The 19,604-nt window shown below is 35.7% G+C and overlaps 1 protein-coding gene across 2 annotated transcripts; it reads right to left on the bottom strand.

The window, feature by feature from the left end:
- Window positions 1-1,082: 1,082 nt before the first annotated feature.
- LOC102804820 (N-acetylneuraminate lyase-like) lies at window positions 1,083-17,040 on the bottom strand. Of its 2 annotated transcripts, none has more exons than XM_085508314.1 (13): window positions 16,922-17,040; window positions 12,468-12,521; window positions 11,522-11,586; window positions 10,857-10,930; window positions 10,286-10,373; window positions 7,747-7,804; window positions 7,263-7,338; window positions 5,461-5,553; window positions 4,775-4,923; window positions 4,610-4,656; window positions 4,087-4,171; window positions 3,772-3,811; window positions 1,083-1,555 (listed from the first exon to the last, which is right to left on the bottom strand). In XM_085508314.1, the coding sequence occupies exons 2-13, from the start codon at window positions 12,483-12,485 to the stop codon at window positions 1,407-1,409; spliced, it is 942 nt and encodes a 313-aa protein (XP_085364440.1). In that variant the 5' UTR covers window positions 12,486-12,521; window positions 16,922-17,040; the 3' UTR covers window positions 1,083-1,406. The 2 variants fall into 2 exon arrangements, with proteins under 2 accessions (XP_085364440.1, XP_085364441.1); XM_085508315.1 differs by having other exon boundaries at window positions 1,337-1,555; window positions 3,768-3,811.
- Between the last annotated feature and the right edge of the window lie 2,564 nt (window positions 17,041-19,604).

The following is a 19,604-nucleotide window of genomic DNA, read 5'->3' as shown; positions in this document are numbered from 1 at the left end:
AACATTTTCAAAAAACAAGATGGCTGCCAGTCGGCCATCTTTGATCCAATTGTGAAATAAATCATCATGGACATGTATCCTAATGAGTATAATCTATGTACCAAGTTTGAATGACAACTGATAAAACATGTCCAAAATACAACATTTTCAAAAAACAACATGGCTGCAAGTCGGCCATTTTGAATCTAATCGCTAAACCACTGAATGTGCATATGTCCCACATAAAGTACTAGGCACATGCAAAGAATGAACGGAATCGGTCTGAGGGATTCTGAAATATGACGGATGCATGGATGCACAGACGCACGGACACACGGACGGACGGAGACCGAATTATAAGTCCCCGTTTTTGGACTAAAAACAGATAACCTACATTATGCAAACTTCTACAACTGATAGTGTGAAAAGAACAATACATTTGTAGAAATGAAAACAATCAATTTTATTTTGACAATAAATGTTTTATTAGTATTATATTATTTGTAAATATTAGATACAAATACCATACATTTGAAAAAACTCACCACCCCTCCTCAAAGTCAGTTTTGATTAAAGCGAGAGAGTCGTCACCTGTGCATGCGTGGGAATTGAGTCCCACGCAGCGATAACAACATATGCTAAGAACACAAAGGCTCATGAAGTAGATGCTTGTTTGTGAACAATGACACGCTATGGCCACCCGACGCATGCATAGGTGGAGACTCCCCCGCTGTAACATTCATGAGACAGCATGAAATTGTGACTCTGATTTGGTGTATTATGTATCAGTAAAAAGTTGTATAAAGTACCATCAATATATGATTTATTTGTTCCGTAAAAACACACCTACAATGCAATAATAAGTACATGGGCTTTTAAGAGAGCAAATACAGCACATGCATTTTATTTTATATGTCTGACCAATCTTTATACATAAAGACGATCAAAATTTAATAATGAATCTTTATACATGAAAACTAGATTGATTCTGCAAAAAAATTGAATAGTTTCAGCCCTTGTGGCTTTCACTGCATTATTTTTCTTGTAACCATTTTACATACAAATTGGGAAAAAAATATAACATATGTAACCCAAACCGCAGGTTTCATTTTCTCGGTGTAATAAATGATTTGAAATTCATGTTTTCAACGGTGGCAAAAATTACATTTTAATTACATATATGATCAGATCTAAAAATAGTTGGCGACTGGTGAAGAGTTATAGTTGAAAGCATAGCCAACTTGTGGTAAGGTTGCAACCAGTTTCTTTTGTTGATATGCCTGCATTTAAAATGACTGCCAAATAACAAGTAACATAGAATTATCCCACATTACTGATATAAACATCAAACCAGTGACCCAATCAAAGAACATATGTTTTATTTTAAATGATAATTATACGTCCATATTAAATAATAATGGTATATATTATTTTTGCATATCAGAAAAACCAATAGCGTCCAGTTCTTTCCTAAGTTCAGTAATTTGATCCTCATTCATTATCTGACTTGGATAACGTGGGGGTCCAAAGTCAAAACCGACCATTGTAAGAAGGTATTTACTGATACCAGGATGCCCTGTAAACAATAACAAGCATGCATAATGTATAATCAATCTGAAGACAAAAGAAGATGGCTATACAACAGATAGTTTGGGTGCAACTCACATCGGGAAACTGATGTTGATTGTTACAGGCACAAATGAACAACACTGGTGAGCTGCATGGCGCCCTCTATAGTGTCACATGGCACATGCTAACATTGCAAAAGTGTGAATTGAACACTAAATGTTATTTGCTACAAAAGGGCAGTGCCTCAACAGTTACATTTTCAACTGACATAACTTCAAAGAATTATAGTGCTGTTCTATTTTTGGGGGCTGACATCACCGCCTGGCAACCATCACGGTAAAAACAAAAGCTGAAAACTCTCAGAAAACGATACTTTGGGATGGTTGTTGAAATTCCTCGGATTTGTGTAAGAAGATTATACTTGCATATGCAACATATATAAATTTGGTTGTCGAGGATTACTTCAAAGTAAGTTTAGTGCTGTTTTCTAGAATTTAGCTATTTTCACCGACTCTTCTACCGGTGTTCCACAGCAGCTTGCCCATAGCCCATAGAAATACATGGTGTAGTGGTGCACCTCTTAGTAACAGGGAATGCCTTGTGACGTAGCTCCAACCCGAGGATTACATTTTAACACAATGTCCTTCATAGCATGCTATGAGAATTTTTTACTCTGTATTTATGTTTGATTTCACAGTGAACGAAAAACTTGCAGTGAACAAAAAATTATCTGTTCAAACACTCACTCCATGTTGACCATGTCCACTAAAAGGAACAGATACAGGTTGCTTGCTAAAAGCCTCGATAGCAAACATTAACTTAAAACATAAAAACCTTGCATTACAATCTAAGCTAATTTTTTTATTCTGAGCATGCTCAGTTGTTCTCTCAGTGCAATAAGGAGAAGTAATTTTGGATGAAAATCTTGAAAAAGATCAACATAGGATTTTCAGATCTGAAAAAAAAAATTATGTGCATATTCAAAAGAGACTTGTTCATAAACCTGCCAAGTTTCATTGATATCTGCTGCAGAATTTCTGAGAAAATGTTGGAGACATAAAGGGGGCTACGCCTGAACAGGGACTAAAAATGATGTCAGCAGCCAATGTGTTCATTTCAGAGGTACAATCATCTTGAATTTTCAAGGCGAATGTTCCGGCGAAGCACTCCACTATCACCTTGAAGTATTTCATTAGGACTACGTGTATGTGACAATGCCCTCACAGTTTAGAATCAGTTTACCAACAGCCAATCGTATTGCTTCTTTCTTCAACGCGCTTGGCCAAGCTATCACAATCTTTGAGGCGGAGCAAGTCACGAGACGCTCCACATTGCTATTTAAGACGCGCACCACTCCCATGTAAATACATGTGTTTCTATGGGCTCTGTGCGAGCTGCTGTGAAACACCGATCGAAAAGCCGGTGAAATAGCTAAAATTGAGTAAACAGCACAAACTTAAATCCTGAATAACCATCCCAAAATACCGTTTTCTGAGAATTTATTTGCCTTTGTTTTCACCATGATGGTTGCCAGGTGGTGAAAATGTCTGAGGGGGGGGGGGATAAATGTCGCTGCGCACAGTGGAAGCTGTGTTGGCTTGGATGTCAGGCCAATCACGATGGGCCAATACAGCGACGATATCCATACTGATGTTCAGACCAAAACTATTCAAACTATACTTAGTTCCGAGACTGGTGTGTTCGTTATTAGTCGCACTGGAAATAATAGAGTAGGTGTTATATCTCAAAGCTCATGATGTCACTGCCTGGGGGAAGCCCACCTCTCGTAAACCATACTCACTTCTTCTAAACTAAACCATTGATAAATGACCACCCACTTCTAAACAAAATAACGTGAAATGACACCCAAGTCGAGCGGCACATACCCGTATTGCACTTCTATGCAAGTAGCCCCCCTCCCCACCTGTCGGGTGTCACTGCAACATATATCAACAGAAATGAAGCCGAAGACATCGGAAATGCAAAGCTCCAAGCGCTTTCTGGCATTCATTGTAACAAAGCTTTCTATTGGTCGGTAAATTTTCCATCGTGCAACCACGTGACATACACCTTTATGAATAGAATTACCGCACGGTGTTGTAGTGGGAGGAATATCCGAACGGAACAACACCGTGCAGGCGGACGATGAGGTACAATACAAGTACAACTTTTTAATATTTTTTTTAACCTAACATCTACACAATTAAAATTGACTGTACCTACCGTATTTGTCCATCAGATTAGCCAGTTTGTTTGTCTGATACTGAAATATAAAAGATAAATTCACATTCTTGTAAATAAATGTTATTTCTGTTTCATCAAGATAGTCAAGTTAAATTGTTAATGCATGATAGGGAAGTTGAAGGAATTACATCACTGAATACTGAGATATAATTGCTAGATCAACCTATTGATATGTACACGGTAGATGAATGAAGCTTGCCACATGTGTCAGTAATTCTCAATGGTGTTATTGAGTTTTTTTTTTGGACATTCAATTGTATAATATACTAGTATTGATTTTGAAGAATCATTCACCTGTAACTTTTGTGCTGTTTTCATATCACCATTTTTATATGCTTCCAATATTCTGTTGCCATGTCTACCAATAAAGTTATAATGGCTGTGAAACAAAAAACAAGAGTCATTAAACTTTCGAAATACACATGTGAACTGCAATAATGATCATTTGAAAATATTAAATTTTTATTTTTTTATACATTTTTTATTTTAGGAAAACAACCCTTGAAAAAATAACGTTTTTGATCAGAGTATGTACCACCAAAAAAGTGTGAACCAATTACCCCATTTTTTAAAAACAATTAGACCAGAAATAAGTTTTTGGGAGGTCTGAGTGTACAGTTAGGTCAAAGTGATGACTGAAACTGCTGAAGAATTTTTATTGCAAGCTTTATTATGTGTCTAGATTTGTTATAAATAACATATATAAATGTTTTTTTATATTTTTCTATAATTTGTTATTTTTTTGGACAAAATGGAAACAGTTTTTCCAGCCATCAATTGTTTTGGAAAATAAAAAAAAATGAAAATATTTACTCACCAGCCAACGAATGCTTCTCCTCCTAGAGCAAGAGAGGGCAGCAGAAGCTGAAATGAAAAAATATTATGTAGCTAGACTGTAGTGTAAATTTGTAGGAATCAAAATGTCCACTATATTTGTAGTACAACTGTCCAAATGGCCACCAGATTGTGTGTAATGACATACCTGATCATATGAACTGAACACCTGGTATTTTCCACCAGTTGGGTGATCCATGCAACGAGCAAAGTCATAGAGATCATTGGATGTAAATTTCATTCCATGAAATGTTGGAACTTTATCTTGAATTGCATCCAATAGTGTTACCCCAGAAACTATAATAATATAAAATGTATTTAAATGCTTCTCTCAGTTTATTACATTTCCAAATTCCAGCATCAATATACTGCAGTGCTTTCTGTGTTTGGTGTTATTGAATGAGGCATAGGGACTAAGGACCAGTGAGATTGAGATACAAGGAAGAGAGACTTTAAAATGAACTTATTATATAAGGTATATGTATATCATGCTGATTAATTTGTATTTGCTTCCAATAACATTGAAACAGTTGTTTAAAATGTAAGATTAAAATCTAAAGCAATTATATTATTTTCTGGAAATTCAGTTGACAATTAATCTATTCTTTAATGTGGAATAAAGCTATGTTTACAGTCATCACATGTGACATAAGGGAGCCAATCCATGTTCAGAGTTCATGACATGTGACATCAGTGGCCAATCAATGTTCAGAGTTCATTACATGTGACATAAGGGGGCCAATCCATGTTCAAAGTTCATGACATGTGATATCAGTGGCCAATCAATGTTCATCATGTGACAATTTAAACCAATCAATGTTTAGAGTTACTCACATGTGACATTAGTAAGCTTAGGAAAGTGATAATAAAACAATGGTGTTTTAGGAGCAGCATCACCTACTCTCTTCAAGTATTCAACAACATCATCTGAAAATAACAAAAACAAGTCATGTCATGACAAAGCCCCTGTTGGTTCAATAGTAAACAAAACTGAAACAAATGACGTGATGTATAAGGTAGTTGTTAAAGAACGGTAGTCGTCACGTCACACATGCAGGAGATATATGGGTCTCATATAAACAAAGATAGGGACTTTGTTGCTCAGATCAACGAGTACAAACTGACATGTTTCCAAGCTTTAATTAGGTAATTTTCATGTGATTGGAAGGTATCAAAGGAGTCACCGGCGGTAATCAGTGCAAGTCGCGCCCAGGTCAAACCTCATACTTGTGATTTCCATTAGTAGAACCCATTGGATTGTGGAAAAATCAATGTTTATCAACATAAATGTCACACATGCGCATGTCAAAGACATGGCTCTAGAATAGCATTTGTATTCGGCCATTTTTAATCTGTTTTGAAAAAAACATTATGGTCCTGTTATATATATATATAAGTTGAATGTATATGTATCAATAGCAGTCTATGTATAACCAAACTCTGGGCCAAGAATGGCTGAAATGATTGATTTTGAGACACTTTTAACTATAAGATATGACATGATGTTTGAACATGATCAGTCAAGCAATGTGAAAGATTGACCCTGGAAATACATTCTTTAAATGTCAGCAATTTTGAATTAGACCTGGAAAACAAAGTCGACATACATCAAGATCCCATAATATCTACAATGCATTACAAAATTTGAATAAAACCCATCTAAGCATGACCAGGATTCAGTTCTGGAATGGCATAAATGCTTGATTTTGATGACTTTTAACATTAAAACATTCTGAGTCAGATCAAGAAATGAATGAGCTTGCATACGTATCCAAAGATACATAATATACATGTGAAGTTTGAAAGTGATTGGCCTATCCTTGTCTAAAATACAGTTGCAGATGGACAAAGGTCAATCCATAAGTCTCTGTTCTTGGACAATGACGAAACGAAAATGAAAAGCAATTTTTTTCATATTGCATATTACAATATGAATTCGATAGAATCAAAATTAGTTTCAGCCAGCACCAATTGCTTGTTGTACATATGACACTGTAATGGGGCATACGTACTATTCACAGAATTGAACAGTATAATGAGAAGTGATTAACAACTCATGCATGTATTTGTCACTGTTGGGTTCTGCTATACGGTGAATAAACGTGTAATAGAACTGATATTTGGGTATCTCTTCCTCTAAGAAGTAATTCCAGTAGTTGTCTTTAACAATTATCTAGACAGTAATTAAAACAACATTAGGAACTCACCATGTTGTTATATAACTTTAATAGTAACAAAATAGTCCCATTTATAGTCTGCACATTTCTTCACAGGATCAGAACAAAAATAGCCACATTTTTCTAATATACATTTGTAAGTAAGAACTAGAAATTGACTTAAATTTTGTCTGTTGGCTCCAAAATAAGGGTGCATTTCCAGAAATATATATGAATATATTAAGTGCCAACAAATTTGGGCGGGAAGGTCTGGTGGTGAAAAATTCATCCAGGCTCTTGTAGACAACGATGTCCCTTCCTGAATTTGTAGTCTAGATGTGCAAGTTGAGAGTTGAGTGGGCATAGCAGGCTTGTATACACAACAGACAAACATTTAGATAAACTGATCACATTTCAGTCTACTTGCATATACCATCACTTTATCCAATATGTTATTTCTAAGATGGTATTACTACTCACCAATACTGTTTGGCAATAAAGGAACTGTTGGAATTGCAGCAATAGCATCTACTCCTTTCTCTTCAGCATGTCTGGCCTAAGTATAAAACGAAAAACATGAATTCATGCAGACCACCTATTGTACTATTTAAATTAATATATTATTTGCAGAAATAAAATTAGAAAACAATATTTCCTGTTAAGTTCGTCAAATTTTTTAAGCATGAATGTGATGGCCGGCGCTCAATTGAAAAGTAATCTACTGTAAAATACTTTATTTCAGCTGGAATTAATTTTCGCTGAAAAGACTTTTTGGGTGTTTTGTATGAAATTTATTTTTGATGAGTTGCATGTGAAATATAGGGGAAAAATGTATATGCGCTGGATTTTATTTTCACTGAAACATCCCTTCAGCAAAAATAGCAAAAATAAATTCCAAGTGAAAATAAAGTATTCTACAATAGATAAAATAGTCAGTAGCAGATATATGTTCATTGTCTCTTACCAACTCTTGTGTTGTGTTGAGGCTACCTGTTCCAACCTGTAGAATAATCACATCTAACCTATGGAAGAAGACAATATATAGAATATCACACTGAAAAATATGTATTTCAGATGAAGGATTAGTAACTAAAAATTTGCAGTGCCATTCATAAAGTTCACATTCAAACATATTAGTGCAACAATCTGATGGAAGCATGCAATGTCACTGAACACTTGATGCATGAATTATACCAGTGAGTGAAATAGTGAGGGTAGTAAAAATCCCCAATGGTGTAGTGACAAACAGCAGTGGTATAGTGACAATCACCGGTGGTATAGTGACAACCACCATGGTATAGTGACAATCACCAGTAGTATAGTGACAATCACCATTGGTATAGTGACAATCCCCAGTAGTATAATGACAATCACCAGTAGCATAGTGACAATCACCAGTAGCATAGTGACAATCATATCAGTAGCATAGTGACAATCATCAGTGGTATCGTGACAATCACCAGTGGTATAGTGACACTCACCAGTGGTATAGTGACAATCACAAGTGGAACAGTGCCAATCACAAGTGGTACAGTGACAATCACAAGTGGTACAGTGACAAACACGAGTTGCATAGTGACAATTGCCAGTGGCATAGTGACAATCACTCGTGGTATAGTGATAATCACCGGTGGCATAGTGACAATCACCAGTGGCATAGTGACAATCACCAGTGGTATAGTGACAATCACCAGTGGCATAGTGACAATCACAAGTGGTACATTGACAAACACTAGTTACATAGTGACAATTGTTAGTGGCATAGTGACAATTACTAGTGGCCTAGCGACAATCACCAGTAGTCTAGTGACAATCACCAGTAGCATAGTAACAATAACCAGTAGCATAGTAACAATAACCAATAGCATAGTGACAATCATATAAGTAGCATAGTGACAATCATCAGTGGTATCGTGACAATCACCAGTGGTACAGTGACACTCACCAGTGGTATAGTGACAATAACCAACAGGATAGTGACAATCACCAATGGGATAGTGACAATCACCAGTGGTATAGTGACAATCGCCAGTGGCATAGTGACAATTACAAGTGGTGCAGTAACAAACACTAGTTGCATAGTGTCAATTGCCAGTGACATAGTGAAAATCATCAGTGGCATAATGTCAATTACCTGTGGGATAGTGACAATTACCTGTGGGATAGTGACAATTACCAGTGGGATAGTGACAAACACCAGTGAAATATTGATAATCACCAGTGGTATAGTGACAATAACCAGTGGGATAGTGATAATCACTAGTGGCATAGTGACAATCACTAGTGGCATAGTGACAAACACCAGTGGAATAGTTATAGTCACACATGGTATTGTGGCAATCACCAGTGGGATAGTGACAATCACTAGTGGGATAGTGACAATTACAAGTGGTGTAGTGACAATCACCAGTGGTGTAGTGACAATCACCAGTGGTGTAGTGACAATCACCAGTGGCCTGGTGACAATCACAAGTCGTACAGTGACAAACGCTAGTTGCATAATGACAATCACCAGAGGGATAGTGAAAAACACCAGTGGGATAGTGAAAAACACTAGTGGTGTAGTGACAATCACTAGTGGTGTAGTGACAATCATTAGATGCATAGTGACAATTACAAGTGGTGTAGTGACAATCACCAGTGGTATATGTAGTGACAATCACCAGTGGCATAGTGGCAATCACTAGTGGCATAGTGACAATCACATATGGTAAAGTGACAATCACCAGTAGTATAGTGACAACCACCAGTGGCATAGTAACAATCACATATGGTATAGTGACAATCACCAGTAGTATAGTGACAATCACCAGTGGTACAGTGACAAACACCCATGGTACAGTGATAATCACCAGTGGCATAGTGACATTCACCAGTGCCATAGTGACATTCCCCAGTGGTATAGTGACAATCACCAATGGTATAGTGACAATCACCAGTAGTATAGTGGCAATCACCAGTGGCATAGTGACATTCCCCAGTGGTATAGTGACAATCACCAGTGGCATAGTGACAATCACCAGTGGCATAGTGAAAATCACCAGTGGCATAGTGACAATCACCGTTGGGATAGCGACAATCACTAGTGGCATAGTGACAAACACCAGTGGCATAGTGACAATCACCGTTGGGATAGCGACAATCACTAGTGGCATAGTGACAAACACCAGTGGAATAGTGATAATCACCGGTGGCACAGTGACAATCACAATAGAACCAATCAGATTCCTGAAATGTATATTCCAAACAATAGGCAGATGTATAAACAGTTTTCATTGTGGTTGAGCTCTAATGTTGTCACAGGTATTTGAGATCGTTTACCCCACCCCCATGAATTTTGTCAAATATTGTACAACCCTATTCAATGTTAGATGGTCTACTCTTACACCCCCTCCGGTAGTAATCTATTCTTACTTACTCCACACTTACCTGACCCCACCCCTTAATTTTTCGAGAATCTGCCCCCAAATCCCTCACCCAAATTTTAAATGGTTCATCCTTACTTGTTTTTTCCACATTTTACCCATTCTTCACAAACTTTCTTTCTTTCTTCAACAGATAATGAGTAAGCTTCTCCTGTTGTACCAGTTACTGAAAATAAGAATTAATCACTTAGTACTTTTGCCTGTAAGTGTTTATCTACAGTATTTGGTGTAATAGAAAACACTACGCAGCATGTGAAGACTGAAATTAGTTAATCTTCATTATTTCCACATTATTGTTCTCAGTAATCCAATAGCATAAATCCACAAATGCTAGGTTACAATAAATATTAATTGAATACGTCGTCTTTAATAATTGCAAGAATCACATACATGTTATTTGCCAACGGTTATATGTAAAGATTAGGTCTGGTAATTATTAGTGAAATGCTTTTACTTTAACACAAATTCAAAACATTGTTTAACTAACAATTTTTCAGGGTCCAATTAAGACTGTATTGAGGGTGTTGCATATAAACACATTCAAAGCAGCTAACAGTTATCATCGCCAAAGTTTCACTGGATTTTGAAATCCAAATGATCGTGGCATTTAAATTCAGTTTGTCATATGTAATGATGAACTTTGACCTACCGTAAACATTTTTCACGCCATCGCTTATAAGTTTATCAACATATGCTCCAATCATACTCAGATCCAAAGATTTTCTGAATGTAAAAATATTTATATAATGTACATACATGAAAATGACACTTTTTTAAAAAAATGTATAAATAAAAAAAGGATGATACAATAACAAAAGAAAAAGGAAAGCACAACTAAAAACACCAAATAGTGAAGCATATGGAGTTTAAAATTCCAAATAAGATTTAAATTCCAAATAAGGAGATTTAAATTCCAAATAAGGAGATTTAAATTCCAAATAAGGAGTTTACATTCTAAATAAGGAGATTTAAATTCCAAATAAGGAGTTTTTAACTTTCAAAATAAGAAGATTTAAATTCCAAATAATTATAAGAAGTTTTACATTTCAAATAAGGAGATTTAAATTTCATATAAGGAGATATAAATTCCAAATAAGGAGTTTTACATTCCAAATAAAAAGATTTAAATTTCAAATAAGAAGATATAAATTCCAAATAAGGTGTTTTACATTCCAAATAAGGAGATTAAAATTCCAAGTAAGGGTTTTTGAATGAAGTTTTTGATCATTCTAATACTCTAACTAATTGTGACTTTGATGTAAATTTTAAGTGCAATTTTGAAATATACAAAATATTAAAACATAAATAACCTACCCATTTTTTGTAAAAGGTGTTGACGGAGCCGCTATAAGGCCTTTTAGTTTAATCCATGGTACAGTCTTCAAATTAAAGAGAAAAGAAGAAATCTAAAAATTCAGAAACACTACAATGTTTATGTATTATTGTGATACAGCAAACTCTGCAGTCTGTAATAATAGTTGCGTTCACCACAGCTTCTTAGCATGGATGTGCACAATCACTTTATATACTGGCTAAAAAAATGCTAAGTACGGATTTAAGTGCCCCCTTGTAAAACACCATTGAATTCAATGTCCTTTTGAAAGGTTTACTATTACATTCAAAACTATTTATTTTAAACATGAAAATCATTGTTTTTGAAACAAAAATGAGACTCTGTACTACTTAATTCCTTTTATTCTACAATGTGTGCACTTTCTGAATTTACTTTCGTATTGTTTTATAACCATATAGAATAACATGTATACCTTCCTAGTTACTGTACTGAGTAATTATCATAGCCAACTAAAAATTTGTATATTTCGTAAGTTTGGCCATACCATTTGTATATTTCGTAAGTTTGGCCATACCATAGCCTGTGCTAACTGCCATTTCGTCCTGTGAGTGAACACACCGGGTTTAAATTTCGCTGAATTACCATTTCAGGCATATTCATGTGTTATATGCTAAATTTTACATATTCACTGGGTTTTAATTTGGCGCATTTTCCAGTCAGCAAAATGAGCAAAATCAAAACCCAGTGAACAATTAACCCCTTTTACAGTACACATATGCCGGAATGGTTTTGTCTGATTACGACTAATGGCAGACAGAATGTAATCCAGAATTGAAGTTCAAGTACATATAAAGGATTGTGTTCTTTGCTGGCATGTTCTTAATATAGAATCAATACCAAGGTGATAACATAGACCCTAAAAGAAAGGTGATACATCACAACAAGAACATAGTGAGTTTTCCTTACCTTCCCGACCTTTGACATGATTCTTGTCGGGTAAGTGACACTGACAAATCAGAGCTGAAGAATAAAAATGAGATGCCAATATTAGTAAATACTTGAAAGCTATAAACCAAATTTCATCACGGAAACATAGGCTTTTTTCACACTGTGACTTTATTTGATTACATACATTTCTATTTTCATCAACCAGTATGCAAATGTCAAAAACAAATATCGCTCACTGATCAGAATGAAGCTCACGTTATGCGATGACAACATTTCCCATAAGTTGTTTTCTTACAAAGAAACACATTATAACATTATTATAACAGCAGTAGCTAGCTAATACATCCTTATTATTTATTGAATGCGAATAATCAGTTACGGCCAAACATTCACTGCACGTACTTACGAGATATGTTTGACATCATACAATCCGAGAAGTATTGATATTACAGGGATATACACTAGCAACGAATTATACAGAGGTACATTACTTGGGGTTTGCAACTACGGTGACATGATACCAAGATCCCGTTTCAATCTCGCTCTCGCATAAGCGTTCCAACTCAGAAAAATGCAAATGCGTATGCCCGAGGTAACTAGGATACTGGGATGTCCAGGTGGATCAAAATAGCTGCTCACGATATGACGGATTACGATATTTTCTGTACATTTTCGATGTATTACATTTTTTCACTATGAATGTGGTAATACATGTTTTATTGTTTTATTACAAACCACCTATGTCATGTCAGAAGGTCGTAGCATCAGTCTCGCTATCTGCGAGATGAGACTTGAATGAGATCTTGGCATGACGTCACCATATAGTACTATGCGCATTGCAAACCCCAAGTAATGTACCTCTGATCATACTTACAAATTACTTGTGTTCATTGACCAATATACTCAAATATTGATATTATATTTCCTCAAAATTAATGTTAAATCTGTATTAAAAGTCGCATCCCCAATAGAAGCCACACCAATTTTTTGAGACCCAAAAATTAACCGATTCTCATATGTGTAGATGCTCTAATAGAAGCTGCATCCCCTCTGTTGCATTGTACCATTTTAATAGAAGCCGCTGCCTTTAATACAGATTTTACAGTAATCCCACAAATTGCCATAGCATGCATTGTGTGTAATCAAAAACTTTCACACGCAGGCCAAAGAATTACAATTTTGAAATGTATATAACACGAATACTTGTTTCCATAATAGTTACTGTTCATTTTTATATTTGTTTATAAATGGCAAGCTACGTTTAATGCATTCAATTATGAAATAATAAAGAAGCTGAGCGGTTGTGTAGCATTTTATTTATAATATACAGTTCCTTGTTTAGATTTGAATGAAAAACAAATATTACTATTTGTTAATTGCTAATCAAATGAAAGTACACCGAATTAGAAACAGTAGTGATTGGACTAAAGAAAAAAAAATTGTTTTTGAGTCTGAGGTGTTTAAAAGATACAGGGAAAAGACGAAAAAAAATTGCTTTGTAATTAAGATTCTATAAAGATTACTAAGCATGCTACTTTAAAGGGTGGCAGTCGTCGTGCCACGTCCTGTTCGATATGGGACTCATAGCGACGTATACAACACGTGTAAAATACATTGTTTATTTACATGAAATGTGAACACGCACTGCACGCCAACCACCGTGCTTTAACAAACTATACATCATCTGAAAGCTTCGATATAAGTGAATAGGGTTGTGCATATGCCATTGTCTAAGGGATTACCTGACGGCCAATTCTGCTATTGTGCTTTGTTAAATTTGACTATACCGACTACTGAAAACAGTTTTTTAACACATGAATGACCACCGAATTGCATAGAAATTTCATAATGTTGTAGGCAAGACAAGTCTCATTTCTCTCTGTAGTAGATTTCAATGTTGAATAAAAAAAATTATTATTATTATTATTTTTTCTCTTTATACAAATGTATCTGTCTTTGTTTTCTCTATGATTAACTACAGACATTTGAATGCGTTAGAACGTCCAACGTCAAAACAAAGTACATGTATCTGTTGTATGTGTTTATAAATATTTATGTTAAAGCGGGGGAATCTTCACCTGCGCATGCGTCAGGTGTCATTGTTTACAAACAAGTGTCTACCCATGAGCTTTTGCGTTTTTACCTTGCGTTGTTATCGTCGTTTGAGACTCAATTCTCATGTGCAGGTGACGACCCTCCCGCTTTAATTTATAACAAAAATATCCAGGTCTTAGCTGACTTCTGTGGATTAGCTATCTGTGTCTATTTTTATTTTAAATATAAACATATATGTACCAAGGATTTTATACGATGAGGGTAGGCAAGTGATATGGTATGCATGTACTGTATGTACTGTATGTCAAATAAATTGAAGACCCACAACAAAATTATAGAACTTTTATTCATCCCTGATTGCTTTGCTTATGACCTTGTTTATTCACCACAAGTGTATTAATTTCGTTTTTTGAATACGGCAATAATCTCACTCAGTTCTGTGTCCCTAATGGTGAGAAATATATAAATATAAATACATAATTTGCAGACACTCATTTTTAAAAAATCTCAGATGTTACTTAAGGTAGAAGGCTCATAATTTTTAGATAGTCGCATGACAGTGTTCATTGGTTTATTGTGTAAAATCATGAAGCTATTGTCTTACACAGTGAAATAGCATTCTTTTGTGTAATACAGTGATGTTTTGGGGGAAACTGGTCCTAGTATTTTTCAAAAATGTTAAACAAAACTTTTTAAAACCCAGATGTTGAAAATAATTCAGGAAAACAAAAAGTACCCCATCATTAACAATATATGATTTTTTCAGCCTATGTCACCAGCCTACAATTTGAGATATGGCATAATATCTCTGTCATAGTAACCTATGGTAAAAGCACTATAATACTGCCAAAATGACCACTATATATCCACTAAAATAAAACCATCATTTTCTTGAAAATTAAGCTGGTGACCACCAACTTTTTTTAAGTCAATATTTTTATATTGCCCAGAAATACAATTTATTAAAACACAAATAAATTCTGGGTATTTGAAATCATGAGTAGGCTTCTACCTTAAATGGCAGTGGTTGTCGCGCTGCGTCTTTTCGATATGGGACTCACATCGATGTACACAACGTGTGTAAAATACATTGTTTATTTACATGAAATTCGAACACGCGCTGCGCAGCGACGACTGCCCTATCTATATACAAATGCTATAGATAACAAAGAGGTTTTGGAAAATCTATGTCTAAAAATATAAAACAAAACTCATATTTCAAATATCTCTGATCATATACTCCATCACGGTTACTAAAAAAGATGTACGTGGTATCATGGCTCCTCATTAAAACTTTCGCCTGGCTGAAATATAAACACTTGTATGGTTTCTTTGACGTTTTTTTTTCTGATCATGTTTTGTTGGTTTTTTTATTTCAGTTTTCTGTCGATCTTGTTATTTAGAAACAAAAATGCCATACACGACAGGCAAATTTGTTTTGAGTTTAAACCGAGCGACAGGTTTTGTCAGGATTCACTCTAACAACTTACACTTTAGTATTACCGAAAGTATCGACAGAGACACAATAAAATGGCGTGCAGTTGTTGATTGCAATGAACTCTGGGGAAAATGACGTCATATTTGCGTGATTTCCTGTCTACATTTTATGTTAAAGGGGAACCGCTCAATCCCTTGGATTGCACCAAAGAATCATGGGACACTATTGTTTATGTTGTTTACAATGTTAATCTATCTTTTGTTATCCATTGTTATTTTAATCCAGAAAGTAAATTTGTTGTGAAATTAAGCTTCACTGGAAGGTGCCCCTTTAATGATTTATCACAGATTAGTACGTCTTTTGTTTCAAATGTTTACCCGCGACACGCATCCAATGAAAAGAACATGATTCGTTTCCTAACCGGTTTTTTTTAGTAACCGTGACTCCATGTTAAAGCGCGGTAGTCGTCACGCTGCGCATGTGCGAGATATATGGGTCTCATATAAACAAAGATGGCGACTTTGACTGTTGCGCAGATCAACGAGTACGAACTGACACGTTTCCAAGCTTTAATTAGGTAATTTTCATGTGATTGGAAGGTATCGAAGGAGTCACCGGCGGTAATCAGTGCAAGTCGCACCCAGGTCAAACCTCAAAATTCATCCCACCCATCATTTCCAATGGCCAAACCCTTAATTCTTTATTAAATTGGTTTGAAGCTAGTATGTGACAAACAGGATGGAATGAAGAAGCAACAATTCAAATTATGTATACACATTGGCCCGAACTTTTATGGTAACCGCCCACCCATGGCATGACTCGACTGAAACCTAAACTCGGCACAACCATAGATCACTTCCGTTGTTGTCCTGATTTGTGTACAAGTGGTAGTGAACAACTACAACTGTATCGTGTAATTTGTTCATGTGTGTGATAATTACTATACAAAATTGTAAAGAGATTGACTGTCGACGCTTACCTGCGTGTATGAGATCACACCGTGTGTAGACTGGTCAAGTGCGGGGGACAGATGGAGATGGTTGAACTATGAACTCTGGCCTGTTAGGTATTGTTTAAAAACCTTTAAAGATAGATCAATACCACAGTCAGCTGGCATAGGTGTCGCTGGGTACGGGTGTATATGATAAAGGGAAGTTGTGCAACCAAATTTGCCGAGTTCGCAGTTTCACTCCCTCCGGAATATTCTACTTTCGCAGCCTAATCGCAGGTTTTTCGAAAAACGTCGAAAAAACACAAGAATTAGTAGAAATGTTCCTGTTTTGGGCAGATTATTGATAGAGAATAATGTCTTTATTACAAAAATACTGAAAACCCGTGAGTTTTTGCCTCAGTTATTTTTTTATTGGCTAAAAACTGCGAACTCGGCAAATTTGGTTGCACAACTTCCCTTTATCATATACACCCAGCGACACCGATGCCAGCTGACTGTGATCAATACTGAATTAATGAATAGGTACAGCTGAAAGAGGAGGACGAAGAAAAGGCTAAATTACACAATTACTGGATGGAATTTAAAATTAAATTTATTAATGTTGGTCTTAAATGAAAAAGAAACCCGAAACAAGACTGACAAAATGACTAGAGGGCGCTGTCCTTACAAGATCGAACTACACGCTGTCAACAATGGTAAATGGTAACAACTCCAATTGATGTATGCGCACGCTATATACCTCACGAATAGAACCTCACAGATACGACCTCACGAATAGGACTCAGGAAGTGACGTATTGATTGTTCAATGGCGTTGTGGCACATTATAATTTAACGTTGCCGGGCCCATTAGTATCAATATATTTGGTATTTCGTAAATAGAAACTGAGCTCGCGACGTGGACTCGGGTCGCACACAGTCGGACAGAGCAAGGGAGCAAGGGAGTGTTTGGTTATTGAATGACCCTTGGTTTGCGGTGCTACTATTCGATGACTCGCGATGTAACGGTCGGTACTGTGACTGATTCAAACGCCGTGTGCCGTTATATTCCTGGGCACAGAATGTGTTTTGAGGCCTTCGAGTTCCAGTTCATAATCTTCAACTTACCGGTAGTGATGTTTTCAACAATTAGATTTTTCGGTACTTTGTAGAAGTTGGTCATGGAGAGCGACACGTTTACTATAGAGTCCTGTAGGTCCTAGCGAAGTACTCTGATGACAACAAACAATGATGCTCGCAAGATAATTCTAAAATAAAACAGCGTTTGCTTATAATTATAAATGTGTGGGTTGAATAGAACTGCGGTGCTATCTAAATTTAGCTTTGAAAAACAGATTTCCAAATAATCTGGGTGACAGGAAACTCTCAATCTATTACATAAAATATACATGATTCGTCTTCATAGACTAAAAAAATATTTGACCCATTATTTGAATTGACCATCAGCACTAAGTTTCATGTTTTTATGCTGTAATGGAATTATTTACGTTCAACAAACTTATATAGAACTCACGGTTTCAGGTTTTGTCACAGTCCGTGCTATTACAGAGAATGGCATTTTCCAGTACACTAATAACGCTTTATAAATTCTCTCAGAGTGCAAATTTTATTTCAAATGACAGCAGTGTGATGATACCATTCAAGCGAATGTTTTATTTGCAAAATCAATGTCGAAATATGTAAGATGGTATGTTTTAATAGGTGTTCTAAACTCCACTTCTTATTTATATTAGAAAAGGTCTTAAAACTCAGGCTCCATTTTGGGTAAATTGTACTAAAATGGATATTCAAATTTCGACATTTTGATGAAGATGTGTTGTCATAATAAGACATAGTTCTACATTACACTGAAAAGAGGGCTTAAACAGTTTGAAATGAGAACTCCGTAGCGCAGAATGTACCTATACCTCTCCAACACAAGGAGCTTCAACTTGGCAGTGAACCCCTTCCATTCACGGTGAATCGTCATTTAAGGATGTAACCCTGCATATTGTCTGTCTTTCTGTTGTCTAATAAGTATATTAAATGAGATTGGGTAATGCCAAAGAAATATTATTTTCTATTGCTATTTTGACAAATTATTATACTCAGTTTAGGTGATGAATTCCACGTCTTTGTTTCACTCATTTAATGAAATATACATTGCACTTACTACTAAATCAGAAAATACAACAACAGCTACATACAAATTAAAACAATATAGAGTACTGAGGCCTTTCATAGAAATGTAGATGTTTTAAGAATTATCATATTTCTACCGTTAAATGCGATTTCAACATGTTCATTAGTACGGCTGCCAGTGAATGCAATTCATATTCACATAACTGACTTGCAGTTGATTGCCGAATGCACTGTGAATCAAAACACATTTAAAAGATGCGTAAACTAACCACTGAGCTTAATGTTTCATTTCACCACGGTTTCGAGAATATGGGCTACTGGCAATAAGCCCCTGCAAAATCGCCGATTGGCTTTAATACTAACCTCGGAGTATGCAATGTTATTTTTCTTTTAAGGGGCAGTTACACGTGATTCTTTGTGAACCCTGTGACAGACTCATCAAGGCGTAAAAGACAAAATATCCGACATGTACATATAATACACATATCCATGTGATACTAGTATATGACCCAACCATCCGACTACACTATACATATCCATGTGATACTAGTATATGACCCAACCATCCGACTACAACTACACATATCCAT

The sequence above is a fragment of the Saccoglossus kowalevskii genome, chromosome 15 (genome assembly GCF_978046115.1).
Source record: "Saccoglossus kowalevskii chromosome 15, keSacKowa6.1, whole genome shotgun sequence".
In the NCBI taxonomy this organism is placed as follows: domain Eukaryota; kingdom Metazoa; phylum Hemichordata; class Enteropneusta; family Harrimaniidae; genus Saccoglossus; species Saccoglossus kowalevskii.
The sequence above is the reverse complement of the archived record's forward strand: the minus strand, read 5'-3'. Positions and strand labels throughout refer to the sequence as shown.

Bases quoted from the DNA above. Each gene is read 5' to 3' on its own strand.
- LOC102804820 (XM_085508314.1), bottom strand. The intron at 7,339-7,746 runs GTAAGAGACAAT...TTTTATACTTAG, and splicing joins TCAACACAACACAAGAGTTG to GCCAGACATGCTGAAGAGAA. The intron at 1,556-3,771 runs GTAGGTACAGTC...TATTGTTTACAG, and splicing joins TAATCTGATGGACAAATACG to GGCATCCTGGTATCAGTAAA.